The 17,371-nt window shown below is 47.8% G+C and overlaps 1 protein-coding gene across 1 annotated transcript; it reads right to left on the reverse strand.

Moving 5' to 3' along the window:
* Window positions 1–4,587: 4,587 nt before the first annotated feature.
* Window positions 4,588–17,113, reverse strand: LOC136958620 (polyamine-transporting ATPase 13A3-like). The gene is made up of 33 exons (XM_067252655.1): window positions 17,106–17,113; window positions 15,618–15,695; window positions 15,136–15,309; window positions 14,830–15,003; window positions 14,600–14,670; window positions 14,376–14,459; window positions 14,214–14,283; window positions 13,934–14,068; window positions 13,756–13,828; window positions 13,364–13,495; window positions 13,074–13,241; window positions 12,805–12,962; window positions 12,469–12,657; window positions 12,216–12,277; window positions 11,922–12,072; window positions 11,535–11,657; window positions 11,377–11,394; window positions 10,787–10,937; window positions 10,487–10,607; window positions 10,248–10,372; window positions 9,792–9,958; window positions 9,371–9,493; window positions 8,848–8,927; window positions 8,662–8,704; window positions 8,430–8,539; window positions 8,171–8,267; window positions 8,011–8,083; window positions 7,714–7,891; window positions 7,353–7,534; window positions 7,173–7,261; window positions 6,970–7,050; window positions 6,514–6,609; window positions 4,588–6,122 (listed from the first exon to the last, which is right to left on the reverse strand). Exons 2-33 carry the CDS (start codon window positions 15,681–15,683, stop codon window positions 5,946–5,948), a joined length of 3,741 nt encoding a protein of 1,246 aa, XP_067108756.1. The 5' UTR covers window positions 15,684–15,695; window positions 17,106–17,113; the 3' UTR covers window positions 4,588–5,945.
* Window positions 17,114–17,371: the final 258 nt, after the last annotated feature.

Genomic DNA, 17,371 nt, shown 5'->3' on the forward strand with positions numbered 1-17,371 from the left:
CATCAACAGAAGGATGCTGAGGGCGGGAGGAGTTCCAGACTGTCAAAGATTAGACTGACTTGTGACCTAGGGCAAATATTCCACCAGGATGTATAGCTTATTTTGGAACACATGCAACCTCAAACAGCATTCTCCTCAGTGGGTACACATCAACCTGATTGGTGTACATTATTGTTCATCTTAAAACAACAGCATCACTTTTAAGACCCCACACCTAGTATTCTTCCTTAGGAATGTCCACTTGCCAGGGATAACAGCCATGCCATCTCTAAGTCCTTACCTGGTTTAGAACATGTGTCACATCCCTCCCTCCCCCCACCCATCCCTTAGCCTACTAGCCCCCAGTCCCATTGCACTGCTGTCACGTCAAAGCAAAAGGGCAGTGGAATGACCAAATCTGGGAAAGCTACCTTTTAGCTGGCAGAGTGTGAGCGTTCAAGCCCAGATGGGGAGAGACAGAGGGGGGGATCACTTAAACATCTCACCCAGGGCTCCGAGTCTTCTCCCCACCTCCTTCCTTTGAGCCCCTCCTGAGGAGGGGGGCCTCCCATAGCAACTCCCTGCCATGGGCCCGCCCGCCCGCCTTTTGTCCCCCACCCCAGCAGCAGTTTCTGCTCCAGAAGCCTTAGACAAGGCTTCCATTAATTGCAGGCCTGTGTGGAATACACGTGGGACAATGGCACCAACAGAGTGTCCAGCCCCCAGACAAGGCTGGAAACAAGTGGTACAGGAATCCGGACAGAATAGAATCATCCTGGCTGATGTCACTGAATACATTTACCTACCTCAGAGCCCATTCAGGCTCTGCTTTGTTTTATCCAGACAAAAAAAAGAGGAGGGGATGGAGGGGGGAGAAGGGAGGACTCGTGGATGGGAAATAACTGGTTGTCCTGACGACCACCCAAGCCAAAAATATGGTCGAATTTACTGAAGGTAGGGATGCAAAGGATTGAGGGCATAAGATTAAACCCTGGAGGAGATAAGAGGAGGCTGAAAAAACGAGGTTTGTGTTCTCTAGTTTATTCAATGGGTGTGGTGTTTTCTTTGCTGCCCCCCCTTGCCCCCCTCCCTCCACCCTATGGTAATCAGATACTGAGAGAGCAATGCGAACTGGGGGATAAAGGGGATCGGAGATTAAGGCAGAACATCAAAATCCCATGTTTGTCAACAACAACCTGAGCATTTTCAAGTCCCATTCTTCCAAGTCACTGAACAGGAGGGATGCTGTTTAGGGTTCTGGAATGGGAAGCTGAACGGGGGAAAAGGGACCATAGCAACTGGTATTCCACAATTCCCGGGGACTATAACAACCTGCCATCTGTCACCGTACTGGGGCTCTGTCTTAAAAAGCCAGCGTTTAGACCTTCAACTTGGAGCAAAGGCAATGAGACTGAAGTCTTATTGAACTCAGGGTCTCTCTTTACAAAGGGTATGTGGGTCTCCCTTCTCCCTCGTGAAATTGAAAAACTCTTTTAGGGATTCAGAGAGAGGCCTCACATTTAATTTTTAAAACCCAGACATGAAAGTGTTTCTAAACCACATTCAATCGGTGGAATCTCCTTAAAGTACTAGTTAACATGTAGATTATATGCATTTGAGCGCATTGTCAAAGTATCTAAGTGTATTTACATGTTAATATGTTGAGGAATACCATGGTCCTGAAAAGGTGTTGGGGGAGGTTGGTTAACTGTGATGTCTTTCTTTCTATGGAACATGGGTATTTGATTTCTTTGTGCAGTCAGCGTTCAAACACATTCCTGTTAGGACACGGCTATCAAGGGAACAGTACCACACCACATAAATAACCCCTAATACTTGTTTGTTTAAAACTGCTAATTTCGAGGCTGTTGATAATATGCCACAAGCTACATGATTTTACACAGGACATTTGAACTACTGTAGCTTATGTGGTTGACCCTCTAAAGTCGGCACCCAGCCAAAGTCAGTCCAAAGACTCTACTGAATTGCCTTCTTGCCCTTACCCAAGTCCATATCCATGAGTGTGTTTGCACTGGGATTTATGATTGTGAAGATGGCCATTCTTGCCAGTCAAGATGACTCACAAGACCCCTATTTTGGCCACTTACCCAGTGAAAGCATCCTCGGGGGCTGCCCTTTCAGCACTCGAGGACCTCTGACTGAGCCCCCTTCACACAGTAGCTCAGCCTCACAGCGCTCTCTTGGGGGAAGCTGTCCTGAGGGATGCTGTGGTCCTTGTCCCAGGGCCTCCCTCCTTCACCTGCCGGCTTAGTGCTCATCACTTATGCACATAATCCCTGGTTAGTGCATGTGATCCCCCAGCCCTGGCTCCGGCCCCGGCCCCCAAGGCCTCCCCTGCTCACATGCTTGCTGTGTGGCTCCTGGGTGGTCATGGAAACTCTCATCTTCTCATGACAGTTAGGCCTCAGTCATGCCTTTAAGTCCAACAGTCCCTGAGTCCCCCGACAGGCTTTTGCTGTCAGCGCTCTGTCTCCTAAAACCCTGGTCTGTTTGTCAGTTTCCACATGTATGCCTCTTTCTCCTCTCGTTCTTCTCCAGTGCTTCAGCTCGGCTGTTTGTTCCCATGTGCAGCATCAAGCCAAGGGAAAGACAACGTCTTCGTAAGTTGTTCTCACGGCCTTATAGGCCTAGAGAGTTATATCTGTCCATCAATGTAAGAAGAACTTAATGTCGTTGAATAGAATTTTGGGTAAATGTACAAAATTCTAGTTTAAAATTCAGTGGAAAAAGTTTTAGTACTTGATCCGAGTTCTGATTCAAGTAAACATTGGCTTAGTTTAGTGCAATTGGTTGTCAAATCAAGATCTGACCTCATTTTATTGTGACCCTGATGGCTACACTTTGAGTGTAAGATACACTGCGGAACTATTATGTACTGCGGTCTTTCCTGGCCCCTAAGTGCAGATCACCTTACCTCAGTACAGCTCGGGCCTTAACCACTGGTAGAGTAAAAGCTGAATCTTACATGAGCCCCTTGGGGAGAGGGTGGGGGGTCAGGTCTACATTGCTGTGTGGCCCCACACTAACAAGTGTCCCCTGCGATCTGAGCCTGTCCTCCCCCTTATGTGAATGCCGTGTGAGAGGCGGCCCCATCCCTGCCCCGGCCGCCTCCACACAAGGCTCTCCATTGACTTCTAACCTGTCGAGGGACCGGCGGACACAATAAGGCCTGGGGCGGGGCCCATCCCTCCGACAAGCCTGCGAACAAACGCTAACACGGCTGCAACTGTCCACCCCCTGAATCACTGAATTTATTGACCAACCACAGAGCCCATTCAGCCCTATCCCCCTGATAACGGAGGAAGACAGGGGAGGCCATAAAGGATGAGGGAAGAAGCCATGCTAAGGGGACAGGAGGGAGGAGGCAGGCTTTGTCTCCTTCTGCCTGGGTACAGACCGTCGCAGGCCTTTTACCAGACATGGGCGTCTTTGTGTCATCTGTACAATGGGTGGAACCGTAAGTGAGCATCGGGTTGGCCTTGTGGCCAGACTATTAATCAAGGAGATGGTCTTATGAGTGTCTCACAGATCCTGTGGAGGAGCTGTGGATGACTCACTAACGCTGATGATGGGCTGTGCGCTAAGGTGCCACTGGGAGCCCTGTTACAAGAAGGCAGTGTATTTCCTAAATGTGTTTACATAAAACAGTCCCCCCAATCTTTTTTTCCAAATCCTACAAGCTATTCAACAAGCAGGCCCAAAGGTCGGAGTCTGTGAGGACAGAGAGACGGAGAGAGGGAAGTATTCACATAACAAAAAAGCTTAGGTCCTGGACAACTTTTTTTTTTAAAGAAACCCGATGGAGACCAGATCGGTCAGAATAGCCCGAATAACCAGCACAAGCTTGAAAAGAGCTTTTCTTGATGATCAACTAACTGTGAGAAATAAAGCCTGTTTGTTTGGGCCTTTACGTTCATTCTCTCCATCTGTTACTTTACGGATACAAAAGGAATCCAGGAAAAGACAACAACCAACCCATATTGCCGCGAGAGGCAACACTATCTGGTAAGGACATTGCAAACATGGATCCAAAGCAAGAGGTCCCCCATTCCAATATATCACTATTTACCAAAAAGATCATCCAACACAAGTAGGATCCACACATCAATTCATGACGCCTCCTCATCCTGATCATGAATATTCTCAAACAGGCTCCTCTTCCCTGATCTCAGGGAAATTCCATTCACTGGCATAGCCTGGAACCCCCTCTCTTATTCAGGGTCCCCCTAAATCCACCCATTCACAGCCATGGGCCCTGATCTCCACATGAAATGATACCCCTCATTCTCCTCCACTCTCGCGCTTTAAAGCGCCCATATGCCAGGCCGCGAGGAGGCTGGGGGAGCTCATAATTGATCAGTAAGACTGAGGCTGAAAAAGTGTGACCGAGGTCAGCCCCCCATGAAGCAGGCAGGACTGCCTTAATATCCAGATTATATCTGGAAATGTAATGACTGTCTTGGGAATCTGAGAATGCTCTTTTCTCCACAGACCAAATACGAAGGATGTTTTCCCCAAATCACTGTTCAGTGAGTTTACCTCAGAGTAGAAAGGGAATACTAATAATGTTAAAAATGTAAGGTTTAATTTAGTTGGTGGTTCAGGGGGTATTACACTTTGTTAAAATAACATGTTATAAAATAGGTTCATATCATTTGACCAAAACTCCTGCCAGACAAAGCAATTGATAAATACATTTTAAACAAAGTAATGTGTACAAATGTTATATAAAGTTTGGGTGTTAATGATCAGTTACTTTAAAAGAATACAAAACACAATCATACATTTTCTACATTTACAAATGATTCCCTTTGATAAAAGCTGCAGTTCTATCACATGCAATGCATTACAATGTTGAATGATATGATTAACATTAAGGAATCAGTAATAATTAATGTGTTGGTCAATTTGTTGGATACTCAGAGCATTTAAACAGAAGATAATTCAAATAAAGGACATGGAAAAATACTGGATTCTTTCTTTCTCCCTCCCTCTCTCTCACACACACACACACAGACACACACACACACACACACACACAGACACACACACAAGCACAAGGCACCAGTGTTCACGTTTTTCAAGGGTTTCTCTTGTACCTCTATCTTCCACAGGAAGAATTACAATAATCAGAAAGTGTAAAAAATTCTGACTGAGAGATACAGCAACATATTATTAATGCATCGGAAGGCCATATCAAATGCAGTAGTACCGCTGACAATTAAAAACTAAGTCTTACAAAAGGCATCATTCTGTTGTGTGTCGACAGATATCCATCCCACTGCTTCCCCGGTCAATATCGTCACAACAGACCTTCCCTTTCTTTATTGATATTTCATTAGCAGCAATCAAAACAAGTCAGGAAGAGTTAGTAGAATACCCCGGGGTCCTTAAGACGTAAATACCATTGACGGGATCCAGCAGGAACGAGAGCCAGCTTCCTCTGGTGCTTGTGTGCCTCTCGCTCCTGGTTGGCTCAGAAGGCAGTCGGCGAGCAGCGGGCTGAACTGCTTCCCTCTAGGAATGCTTCAGTAGTCACAGTTGTGGTGGGGTGAGGCGCGGTGATGGTTCAGTGAGGGCTGAGAGGTCAGAGTGGTGGAGCTTGCTGGTCTTGTGGGGCTCGCTGGACAGTCACTATGTGGTAGGGTGTTACTGGCGGAAAGGACTCTTATGGACTAAGTCACTTGCTTGTGGTTCTAGATCAGGTGCTGATTTGGAGACGCTGCATTAGTTCACGGTGTGGAAGATTCTAGTTAGGTTATTGGATGTTCAGCTCACACTATACAACCCTGGATCAGAGTGGGGGAGGAACTAGATGGATGCAAAAACAATTCTATATGATGACCTTTGAGTTCTATATTGTACAAAGGAATATCAGATCCCTGTCTTGGTATGTTGATGTAGGAGGAACAATACCATTTTACGGCACAAGGACTGGCTGTGCCTCACAGGCTGACGGAGATGTGGGGGGCGCTGGGGGCATAGGTGAGTGTGGAGGGCTTGGGGGGCCAGTCAGGATGGTCCTGCAGTTCTTGGGTCAGGTGCATGTAGCGAGCTCTCGGGGTCTTCTTCCGACAAAACAGCCAGGAGAGGATCGCCGAGCCCCACCGGTCGTTGCTCGACTGGGTTCAAATAACACACACACACGAGACAGTAATTCAGAAATCCTACACAGAAATGTGGTTCATTTAGTTTGCTGTGCTTGGTTCTTTTTGCTCCATTCATACAGACTGTGCAATAAATGTATGTAATGTTCACCGCAATGATGATGATGAACGAACCAGGAAGTAAACAAAGCGAAGCTCATCTGTTAACGCGTCATACCTCGCAGTGCAACACAACACAGAGGAAGGTGGAGCGCAACAAGGCAGAAGGAAGGGATCTTAGTTTATAGCAAGGCTTTCAACGCAACGCTCGCTCAGAAAAGCGGCAACCGACAGTGAAGAGAAACAAAAGTAAACATATAAACGCTGAAAGAGAAGAAGAGGGAGAAAGAGTGAGAAGCTTTCCAACCTGAGGTGAGCGAGTGGCAGAGGCCATGTCATGGCTGCCCCCCAGCTTGTCACGGCTGAACACCAGCCTCCATAAGATGATGTCAAGGACCAAGGTCTACAGGAAATTTCAGCGGGGGGGAGGGGGAGGGGGGAGTGAAACAAGATTGCTGCTAATCATACATAGTGGCGAGGGTGATCAGGTGACCCGCAAAAACAAGGAATATCACTCAGAGCGAAAAGTAGCCGTCAACAAACACACATGAATCAAATGGATTCAATGCCTATTTTGAATTGATTCTTTGTCATTGGCTGTTTTAAATAGATCTGAGCGGTTTGATCTCAAATTTCTTCATGCATGATCACTCAAAGCAAGGGAGAATTGTTGGTACAGTGGATAAAAAAAGAAGCTCACACAGAAAAGTCTAAATGCACCTGTACATATTGCCCATTTCAGACAGATCTCCCTGTGACATACCTCCAACAGGAAAGACACAGCTGTATTCAAAATGACAATGACCACCACTGTCATGCGCCATGCATGAGGAACACACACAATCTAAGGGGAGAGACAGCAATGGGATGAGGACTTGTTACTTAACTGCGTCTGAGACACGACATTGGTCACACATCCCCCCCCCCCCATGACATCATCAGCTTTAGCCATTTCAGATCACGCACCTCCAGGAAGTTGTCGATGGCAGGAACGGGATATAACATGATGAGGCAGAGAAAGATGTACAGACCCAGACAGGACAGCATGAACGGCCCTGAGGGGTCAAGGGTCAATGGACGGTCACATGACTGCATACGGAAAAGTACTGGGCTGAGGAACTTGACTGAATGTTTGGAGGAGCTCACAGTTTTTGTAGCTCGGTTGTCTGAAAGGCTTGCCCTTGGAGAAGATGATGGCCACAGTCAAGTACTGGAAGGAGGAGACGTAGAAGAGTGTGGTGTTCTCGTAGTTCCTGATGTTCTTGTGGTCGTGGGGCAACGTGATGTTGGGGCCATGGGAGAGATTATTGCTGGACACATTGCAAGCACTGTTGAGGAGACGATTGAGAGAGGGATCAACCATCAAATTATCCTTAATACACACCCAAACATGTGTCTCTCCCTCTGATGTGGATCCACCTCCCTTCAGAATGTCTCCTCGAGGTCTCTCCTCACCTCCTTCGTCTACTCTCTCCTACCTCCACAGCTGAGGGCGGAGGATACTCACTCTGAGAGGGGCGTCCAGACCTCGTACCAGCTCTGGCCCCGGACCCAGAGGAAGGCCAGCACCTGGAAGGCCAGGCAGGTGAGGATCTGGGTCAGCACCGAGAACAGCAGCGGCCCAGAGATCAGGCTGGACGGAGGACGACGAGACACCAACTCCTTCCATGCCGGGTTCAGACTCACTGGGCACACACACGCACGCACACACACACACACACACACACAGATCGGTATTAATCTCTGTGACCATGGCTGTGTGGCAGTAATCACTCATGACACCGCATTAGGAGACAGGATTTACTTGTAAAGGCAATGATCAGAATGATGGCGACATCGATGAAGAGGAACTGGAAGTCTCCCAAGTTGCTGAGGACCTAAGAGGAAGAGGGAGACGTTTTTACCCGGACCCAGCTGGTCGACTCGAGACCAACAGACCTGGCAGGGCTGGGAACAGAACTCACCGAGTAGAGGAGGGTGACGCTAATGTACTGGATCATACTGTACAGAGCCATGAACTTAAACACACAGAACGAGGTGATGAGAGCTGCTCGGCCCTCCCTGTGGAGGAACAAACGAGGATCACCATTCATCTCCAAATCCGTCGTAGTACATGGCACCTTTGAATGAGGATTTCATGTGTAGGAAACGTTTCAAATGCATGTTCTTTTTCTGTGTGTGGAAATCTCCATGTTGGAGGTGATGGGGGGGGGGGGGGTCTACCTGATGAGGTTGGGCACGCAGGAGATGTTGGAGGTGGAGGAGGTGAAGGGGGAGGCCACCGATGCCTCCAGCTCTGACAGGGAGATTCCACTGTGAGCTCTCTTCAGGGCCTGAGGGAGGGGGGGAGCAGAGAAAGAGAGAGCACGTTATTTAAAGGGTCGGTCAAGATAGGAAGTATACAATGGACGATGCGACGGACAAGAACGACACACACTGACAGACGTATACTCACACCACAGTCATTGGCACCATCACCACACATCCCCACGGTATAGCTATGGACAGAACGGAGTGCTGGCTTACTTATATATCTGCTGATAATCACTAACAGTGTTCTCTTTGAAGAACCCAAATGTACCAGTGTCCATTGAGAGTCCATATATGTTGTACGTGAGTTTATCGGTATAGGGAGACTTACTCCAGACTTTGTAGAACTTCCACCAGTTGAGTCTTCTGGTCGGGGGCCATGCGGGCAAACACTGTGGTGTGCAGGAGCAGCTACAGCACAGCCCCCAAGTGGACACACAGGGAATTACACACCTACACATCCACCCAGTATCAAGCTTCTTTCATGCTCATAGACACAAACCATGTTTATCTATTTAATTGTGTCCCGGAGCATGATTGTCCAATGTTTTTTGTTCTACATGTAAAAAAAGAAATTGGTGCATGATTGTTCGACAATCCTGTGGTAAATGGTTTGGTTTGCTAAAAAGCCAAAGAAGAGCGAGAAATGTTCCCTTTTAAAATGCATGGGTTCAATTCTTTTCTATGTAGCATGGAAAGGGTCGTACAATTGTGCTGTTGTCTCTACGAGCACAAGAAGGCATGATACTGGGTTGCCACAGCCAGTGTAAAAACTAAAGTGCAATAGAGCAGTACTTCGGTACATTTATTTTCTCCCGAGAGCAAAGCTTGAGGGTGTTGGGCGGTGGCAGTACCTTCTGGAGCAGGTCAGGGAAGTACTCGGTGATGACAGCGAAGGACCGTCCGCTCATGGCAAAATGGAAGCGCTGCCTGGGCTGCTCGCTGTAAGCATGTTCCTCCAGACTGATGTCCACCGGCTGGGAGGAAGAGGAGACCGATGACCACTCGTGTGGGATTTTTTATTTTTTTACATTGTCATTTAGCAGACGCTCTTATCCAGAGCGACTCACAGTAAGTACAGGGACATTCCCCCGAGGCAAGTAGGGTAAAGTGCCTTGCCCAAGGACACAACGCCATTTGGCACGGCTGGGAATCGAAATGGCAACCTTCAGATAACTAGCCCGATTCCCTAACCGCTCAGCCACCTGACTCCACTATGATATGATATGAGGAGAATGACAGACAAGCCTCAGTATGCTGAATCTTGTCACCTACCTGGCTGTCTTTGTGGGTGAGCTGCTCGCAGTCGTCGGTGTACTGCCAGCTGATCCTGGCAGGCTGGGTGTCTCTGGGGGGCGCTGCAGCCGCTATGATCACCCTCTCGTGAGGGGCTATCATCCCACAGTCTCTGGCCACCGACACGGCTGTCAGCATATTATCACCTAGAGCGGGACGGAAGGAATGAAAAAAAAGAGACAGAGACAGAGAGACAGAGAGACAGAGAGAGAGAGAGAGAGAGAGACAGAGAGAGAGAGAGAGAGAGAGAGAGAGAGAGAGAGAAAGGGTGAAAGAAAGCGAGAACCGGGGGTGGGGGGGGGGGGGGGGGTCTGACCATGAGAGAACAGTTCGATCTATTGTTCTCCTCATAAAAATACATCAAACAACCTGTGAACTGCACACCTGACAGTGAACACAAGACAGTGTGGTGTGGACAGCGTGTGTGCAAAGCACCTGTGACCATCACCATGCGGATGTTAGCTTGCCGCAGCTCCTCCAAAACCCCGGCCGTCTCCTCCTTCAGCTTGTTCTGCATGATGATGAGGCCCAGGAACTCCATGTTGTTCTCTATCAGGTCCCTGGCAGGAACAACAACAAAAACAAAACAAACAAAATGGTTACTTCCGCCTCCGCTGGGGGTATATGCTCGAGACCGGTAACTCCATGTCCACAGCGGGTTAGATTCCCCACACCTGTTCAGGCTCTGGACTTTGTGCCAGGATAACTTGGCCTCCAGCTGGCGATGTGCCAAGGCGATGACCCTAAACCCCTGTCTGGTGTAGGACTCCAGAGTCTCTGTGAAGCTTTCCGGCACTAGGGCGAGAAATAACATGATTCTTTAACATTTGGAATTATTATTGTTATTTATTTGGAATTTCATGAAGAAATCCATTCCTCAAGATAATATGCCATTAAATATGCTGCAGAGAAGGGAAGCAATTGAAGGCTGCTGTTATGCAGCTGGCATCTATGTAGGGTGTATCCATTCTGACCTGTGTCCTGTTTACAGAGGCTGGCTACAACCTCTGGCGCCCCCTTGAGGTAGACATCCATGCGCTTCTCCCCCAGCCTGCGCACCACCACGCTCATCCTCTGCAGGGCCGAGGAGAACGGGAACTGGCGCACGATGCCGATCTCGTACGCCTGCAAGAGGAGAGAGATTCTACAGGGTCAACCACCATGTCCATCTGTCACGAGGGGCAATGTCTGGGGGTCAGATGGCTGAGCGGTTAGGGAATCGGGCTATTAATCAGAAGGTTTCCGGTTCGATTTCAGCTGTGACAAATTATGTTGGGTCTCTGGGCAAGGCACTTCACCCTACTTGCCTCGGGGGGAATGTCCCTGTACTTACTGTAAGTCGCTCTGGATAAGAGCATCTGCTAAATGTAAATGTCTCCTTTAAAACACCTCCATTCTCCCCTTTCCCCCCCAATCTCTCCTTGTTTGGAACTCATCAATGATCTACTCAAGTCACATGAATGACATCAGTGATAGGGCTGTATTGCTCTCCCTTCCCCAATCACATTCCAATATTGAGGTACAACAAGGAACTGAAATGTAGATGTGACAACAGTTCACCTACCGTCAGCTCAGAGAGCTCCTGAAAAGCAACAAAGACAAAGAGGATTGGATTTCATCCTTCACGACAACAGGACATGCATGCTCTATTCAGACGGTTGACGGTACGAGCAACAGATGGCTCGGCCGGACAGCAGTGTGAGCGGTGTGTGAAAGCTGTACCATGTTCTGGGACGGGCTGGCACTCTGGCTGGCCCCGGGGGCGCCCTGCTTGGGCGGCCGTACCACAGTGGGCATTATGGGATTGTGGAGGGCAGTCTCCTCCTCAGTGGGCTCCTCCAGGATCTAAATGTTCCAAACACACTGACGTTAAAACATGGCTCCTTCAATTAACACGGTCCCTTGGCAGGCTTTCCAGACATGCTACACGCACAAAGAAGAGGTTTCCTAGGCGACAGTCTGCGCATGTGGCAGTGCGACGCAACAAACTGCCTGGAGTCCAGAGGGACGCAGTGTGCTCGACTGAATGCAAGTCAGCCTGTCGTGCCAGTAGGAGAAGGTCCCCATGTCTCCGCGTGACATGACTGAGACAGGCGGACTGAGACTGACCCAGCCGGTGGCGTTGAACATCTTGAGGTCCAGCGGATCTCCGGAGAGCTCTCCTTCGATCTTGGTCAGAGAGTGGCAGCAGGCCATGCCGGCCACGAACGCAGTCTTGACCAGGCCTTCTTTGGCAGGGTCGTCTTCTGGAGGCGAGAAGCTAGAGGTGGGGGAGAAAAATAAACAAATACAGAGAGAATGAGAAAGAAAGAAAGAATGAGAGCAAGAGAGAGAGAGAGTGAGCGAGTGAGAAAGAAAGAGGCATGATGAGGGCCTCATTAGGGGGCACCGTGTCCCTCTCACCTGCCCTCTTCAACAGTCTGAATCCCCCAGAGGTCCAGGCCGTCCTCAGTGAGCGTGCCCGTCTGTGTGTGGAGACGAGACAATCACTGCAACACCACACGTCCCTTCAAAACCATACACCTGAAGGTTTACACTGAACTTGCCCAGATTCTAACGGCCAAAAACAGGGAACAAACGTTGCAAAGACATGTATGTTTAGCTTAGGTGAGAAAGCGGTGCGGTGGAGACAACACACACACACTCATGCTGTTACCTTGTCGAAGCAGACCAGGTTAAGCTGCCCGCACATGTTGATCCTCTGGGGACTGATGCAGAAGATGCCGGCGTTCTTCAGGCGGCGCTGGGCGTAGACTATACCAGCTGTCATGGCTGCTGGCAGAGCTGGGGGCACGGTGATGGTGATGATGTCCAGAGACTCCACCACAATGGTTTTGGCGGGAACCTGAGAAGCGAAGACGAATACATCCACACTTCTGACTCACAACCAAATACACGCAAAATGGTCGCCTCCGTTATCCAGCCGAATACAGCCCACAGGCAAAGGACTCAAATAATCAAGACCTAATGAAAACCCGTTGGGAAGACTTACCTTATTTATGATGCTCAGGACGACAGTGTAGACAAAGCCGATGCAAGCCACGCCCACCAGACACAGCAGGAATAGGTAGGCGTCTCTGTACAGCTTGAAGTCTGTAGGTTTGGGGTACAAGATGGAGCGTACTAGCATTCCCTTCTCTGTGCTGAAGCCTTACGTAGAGGACATGGGAGAAAAAACACAAGGTTGGAACTGTTGTGGTTTCTGAAAGACCCAGATACCTGATTTATGCAAACACACACACACGCACACACGTCTCTTACCTGTCCTGACCACCACTGCTTTGACCAGTTCTCCGGTGTAGAAGCGTGTCTGGATGATGTGTGTGCCACAGAAGAGTGTGTGTCTCTTATGCTCCTCTGTGTTGTAGATGCAGGCTCCCTCGTCCCCTGAGCTGGGCAGGCTGGTCTTGGTGACAGGAACACTCTCTCCTGGAGATGGATGACACACACACACGTGCACATACAATATGAAAATACAAGGCCTCACTATGATAATATCACGAGGATGTTTGCACAGCGTACAGGAAGGGAGGCCATCTGGAGTGTCTCACCTGTGAGCATGCTCTCGTTGACGATGCAGGTGCCTTGGACCAGGACTGCGTCACATGGCATGATCATCCCATTGGTTGGGATGACGATGACATCACCAGGGACCAGGTCTGTGGACATGGCCTCCTCGATCTCTGTTCAACAGAACACCAGCACAGCTCTTATTTGGAATCTCCATCCGCTGAGACGGCGCCGTCTTCGCTAACCGGCCGTTACAGTATGTGTGTAGAGCGATGTCCTCATGCAGACACATCACATTAGCAGAACGGACGGTATATCGTAGGCCAGCAGAACATGTCCGACTCAGAGTAAAGGAGGAAGAAGGATATTTATTTGACCGGTGATGCGGTAGGTAATGATTAGCATGAGCGCTCTTATCAGATCTGTGATGTACCTTTGCTTCCTCTGCACACGGAGACGCGTACGACGCTGTGGGACGCCACCATGTCGTGAAGCATCACGTATTGCTGGGATCCGGACAAATACGCAAAAGAATCACACATGAATCGTCTGGAACAGCTGAGAAGGTCAACCTTGGTCCTGTGAACATGTTTGGATGCCTGCCTACCCACCTTTTTGACGGTATACAGTGAGGTGGCTATTGAGATGACAGACATGAAGACAATGGCGGCTGCATAGTAGTAGTACTCCTCTGAGCTCCACAGAATCACACTGAAGAGCTGGAAGATGTAGAAGGGATTCAGCACCTGGGGAGAGGATAAGAAAACTGTTTAAAAAAGGACGTTATTACAATGTCGTCTTTCCCAAATCAGGCTATCCACTCTCAAAGGATGCTTTTCATTAAACATATTTCATAAGATAAGGATGTAAGATATTGCAAATACGACCTACCTCTTTTATCAAGAGCTTGAACACTGAGGGTACCCTCACTGCAATTTCATTGACCTCAAAAAACAATCTCCTGTAGAAAGTAGAAGGAAGTGGTTGGAAGCAATTAGCATATCACCACTTGTAACCTGGAGTATGTGCCTGCCTGCCTGTGTGTGTGTGTACCTGTAGTTCTGAAGCAGTTTGTTGATACCCGAGCTGTGGTCAGAGTGGATACTGGAGCAGCTCACCCTCATATCTTCCAAGCCTCTAGACGAGCAATACACACACAAAATACTTTTCACATCCACTTGATGAAGAGCAATTTGATTTGGAATGTGGTCCGAGCAATTCAAAGCACACTTCATAAATTTAACTCGGATTTGGATTATTTATAATGGCACTCTTACTTATACACTTCAAAATTCTGTGTCAGATCATTCCAATAGTATTTTGTGCTGTGGAGGGTGAAGTAGCGAATCTGAGAGAAAGAAAGAGAGAACAGAGAGAAACAATGTAGTGAGGACATTCAGAGCTCAATAAAGAACACTTTGACAGGGTATGAGTTCAGTCCCCTTGATACACATGCTGCTGAATGGCTTCTTCTGTTGTGGAGAGGGACAGCATGCCAGCCTGTTACCTGGACATGCTGACCATGGATGTCTTTCTCCTGACTCTCTTCCTGAGAGGCGCTGTAGGCTCGGTCACCGTTGGGGACGTGGGCAGCGTTTGGGAGTTCCAGGTTGTCAAAGGGCCTCCTTCCTGGAGACAGCATCACTCGCACCGTGCTCCGAAACCAGCGCCTGAACTCGTCCTTCACCAGAACAATGACATCATCAACGGGCTGATTACCACTGCATGTGTTCTAGACCTATAGCCTGGGATTAAATCTCTTGTGCGTAGGGGGTTGTCTGCAGGGCGAGTCAGAGAGAGGGCTTTGTCTTACCGTGGACCGGAGTAGGAGTGTGTGTGCCTCTCGGATAGTCGTGTGTGTGCAGGTCCCTTTGACTCCCCACTCAGGGAGCCAGTAGAGCAGCAGTAACAGAAGCCCCCCCGAGCACAGCGCCCCCACCCCCACCAAGACCATCTTCCAGGGGCACGGCCGGTACCCCCACACCTCCTACAGGATATGATGGACACAGGTTAGTCAGTAGTGGGAAATGTGCTGTGTTGTGACTGAGTGTGGACACCTCCAAGATGCTGCGCTGTTAAGGGCTTAGGTTTATAGGTAAGGTACTCCTGTTGCAAGTTTCTAATTGAACTCGCACGAGGACCAGGCAAACCTCTTAGAACTGAAAGTTCTGTACTCCACTCGAGGGGAATACTCCATCGCCTCTGTGATTCCACACTCAAAGCCATGGGGAAGTTTTTGTTGTTGTTGCAAAACATGAAGAATTCAGATTGTTGGTTTAAGGTCTGTTGGCTCACCATCTCATCTTCCGTGCCCTGATTGAGGATCTTCAACTCTTTGTTCTCCATCCTGTTAGACATCATGAAAAGGCCAAACTGAAAACGGGAGGTGACAATCAGCCTTTCAAAAATTTACAGATGTTGACAGACTTTTGGGTTAGTGTTGGCCTGTTTGCTTGTTAACATCGTCAAATCAGTATGTTAGGCTATCACATTAAGGAACACATTAACCCTGTCGGGCCAATAAAGATGTTGCAACAAGAACAACACTAACTTAATGCATAACCCCGAAAGCTCACATGTCAAGCAGGGAGGTCAGGAGTTTACCCTGGGGATACAACTGGAAAGACCTAAACTGTCAGTGGCTAAGAGCAATAAAAGAAAAGGATAAGCTAAAGATAGGCATTTGAGACTAACTTCAGTAAATAGTGTCGTTTGAGCAGATCCTTATTTTCATCCACGGGTGTGCGTCCACCTGTCTAGACTAAAGATGTTCTTACCATACAGGAGAGGGAATACAACTGTGTTATGAGAACAACTTCCCTGGTGCTAAACATGACCCTTGTATCCCCCCCCCTCCCCCTTCCCTGTGCTTTGGTAAATTACCCATCATTCCTCTTACTGACCGAGATCTTCTCCACATTCTTTCCCTTTCAGAGATAGTTTCGGTCATTTAATTAGTCATGCATTTCTTATAGTCTGTATTTAGAGTGTCTTACAGTGTGTAAAGCATAAGACTGTCTGGTCTTTTCAGGTTTAATTAAAATATTATATTTATTGAATATCTTGCTACCTATGCTGAATTCTACCAATTTTAGCATTAGCTGTCAACATTGTTCCCTGCCATTTTACTGTAACATCCCCCTCAACTACAAGCAAGTGTGTTTCTGAACCACTGCAGTTTAGAGTTCTGTTTGTAGTGAATAATACTCAGTGCAGACCTTTGTCCTTTCATAGCGAATCCTTTGGAAAGTTATGGATTCTTACTGTACTAGTCAACAGGCAACCTTGGCTTGACTGGGTGTAGTCAGATAACTGGTCACAAAAACCCTGTCTACTACCCTGCTTTGATAAGCAATGGACTTCCAACATTACATAATTAAAAATATCAAATTTACTTCATAATGTACTGTTCATGTGAACATGACTGAACATGAATTTATTTCTCTTCCACTGCTTGAAGCTAATGGAGACAAACTGGTGCTGATCCAGCTGTTTTCATAAACCAAATGCCTCAGTAGGCTTGGGTTACATGCAGTCACACTGTAGCGTATTGAACAGACAAAATTACTTTAACTCTGTATAACCACAACAATTCAACCACCTGCAAATACAATTCTTTGAAACTGAATTCAAAATGACCGTATAAAGTCAAAAAGTTATAATAGGAAATCCATAAAAATGTCTTAACAGTAGGCTATCGCGCAAACATTCTCACGTCTGCAGTTTTTTTTTTACTATTATAAAACTATGTGCAATTCATTTATTAAAGAAATCGGCACTTACCAGAATACAACGGCCTTTTAGTCTTACAAATGATACATATTGTTGGTTATAATTTGGTAAAACAGTAGAAAAAATCAATTGCACAAGTCTTCCGCACCTTTACATGAGCGATCTGGAATGTGTCCATGGAACACGCGCGTGTGCAATATTGACAATGTGCTGGAGTCTATTCCGCGCGGGGTTCCGATCGACCGAAATTGGTCCACCACCATTGAAAAGGAAGTGAAAAACAGGATGTGAGGTCATTAGAGGACACATTTTACTTT

Source organism: Osmerus mordax, chromosome 16, assembly GCF_038355195.1.
Source record: "Osmerus mordax isolate fOsmMor3 chromosome 16, fOsmMor3.pri, whole genome shotgun sequence".
NCBI lineage: Eukaryota > Metazoa > Chordata > Actinopteri > Osmeriformes > Osmeridae > Osmerus > Osmerus mordax.

Coding starts and splice junctions, on each gene's coding strand:
- LOC136958620 (XM_067252655.1), bottom strand. CDS start 15,683: ATGATGTCTAACAGGATGGAGAACAAAGAGTTGAAGATCCTCAATCAG. Junction 14,671..14,829: donor TCCATGGTCAGCATGTCCAG/GTAACAGGCTGG, acceptor TCTTTCTCTCAG/ATTCGCTACTTCACCCTCCA. Junction 10,373..10,486: donor AAAGTCCAGAGCCTGAACAG/GTGTGGGGAATC, acceptor TGTTCCTGCCAG/GGACCTGATAGAGAACAACA.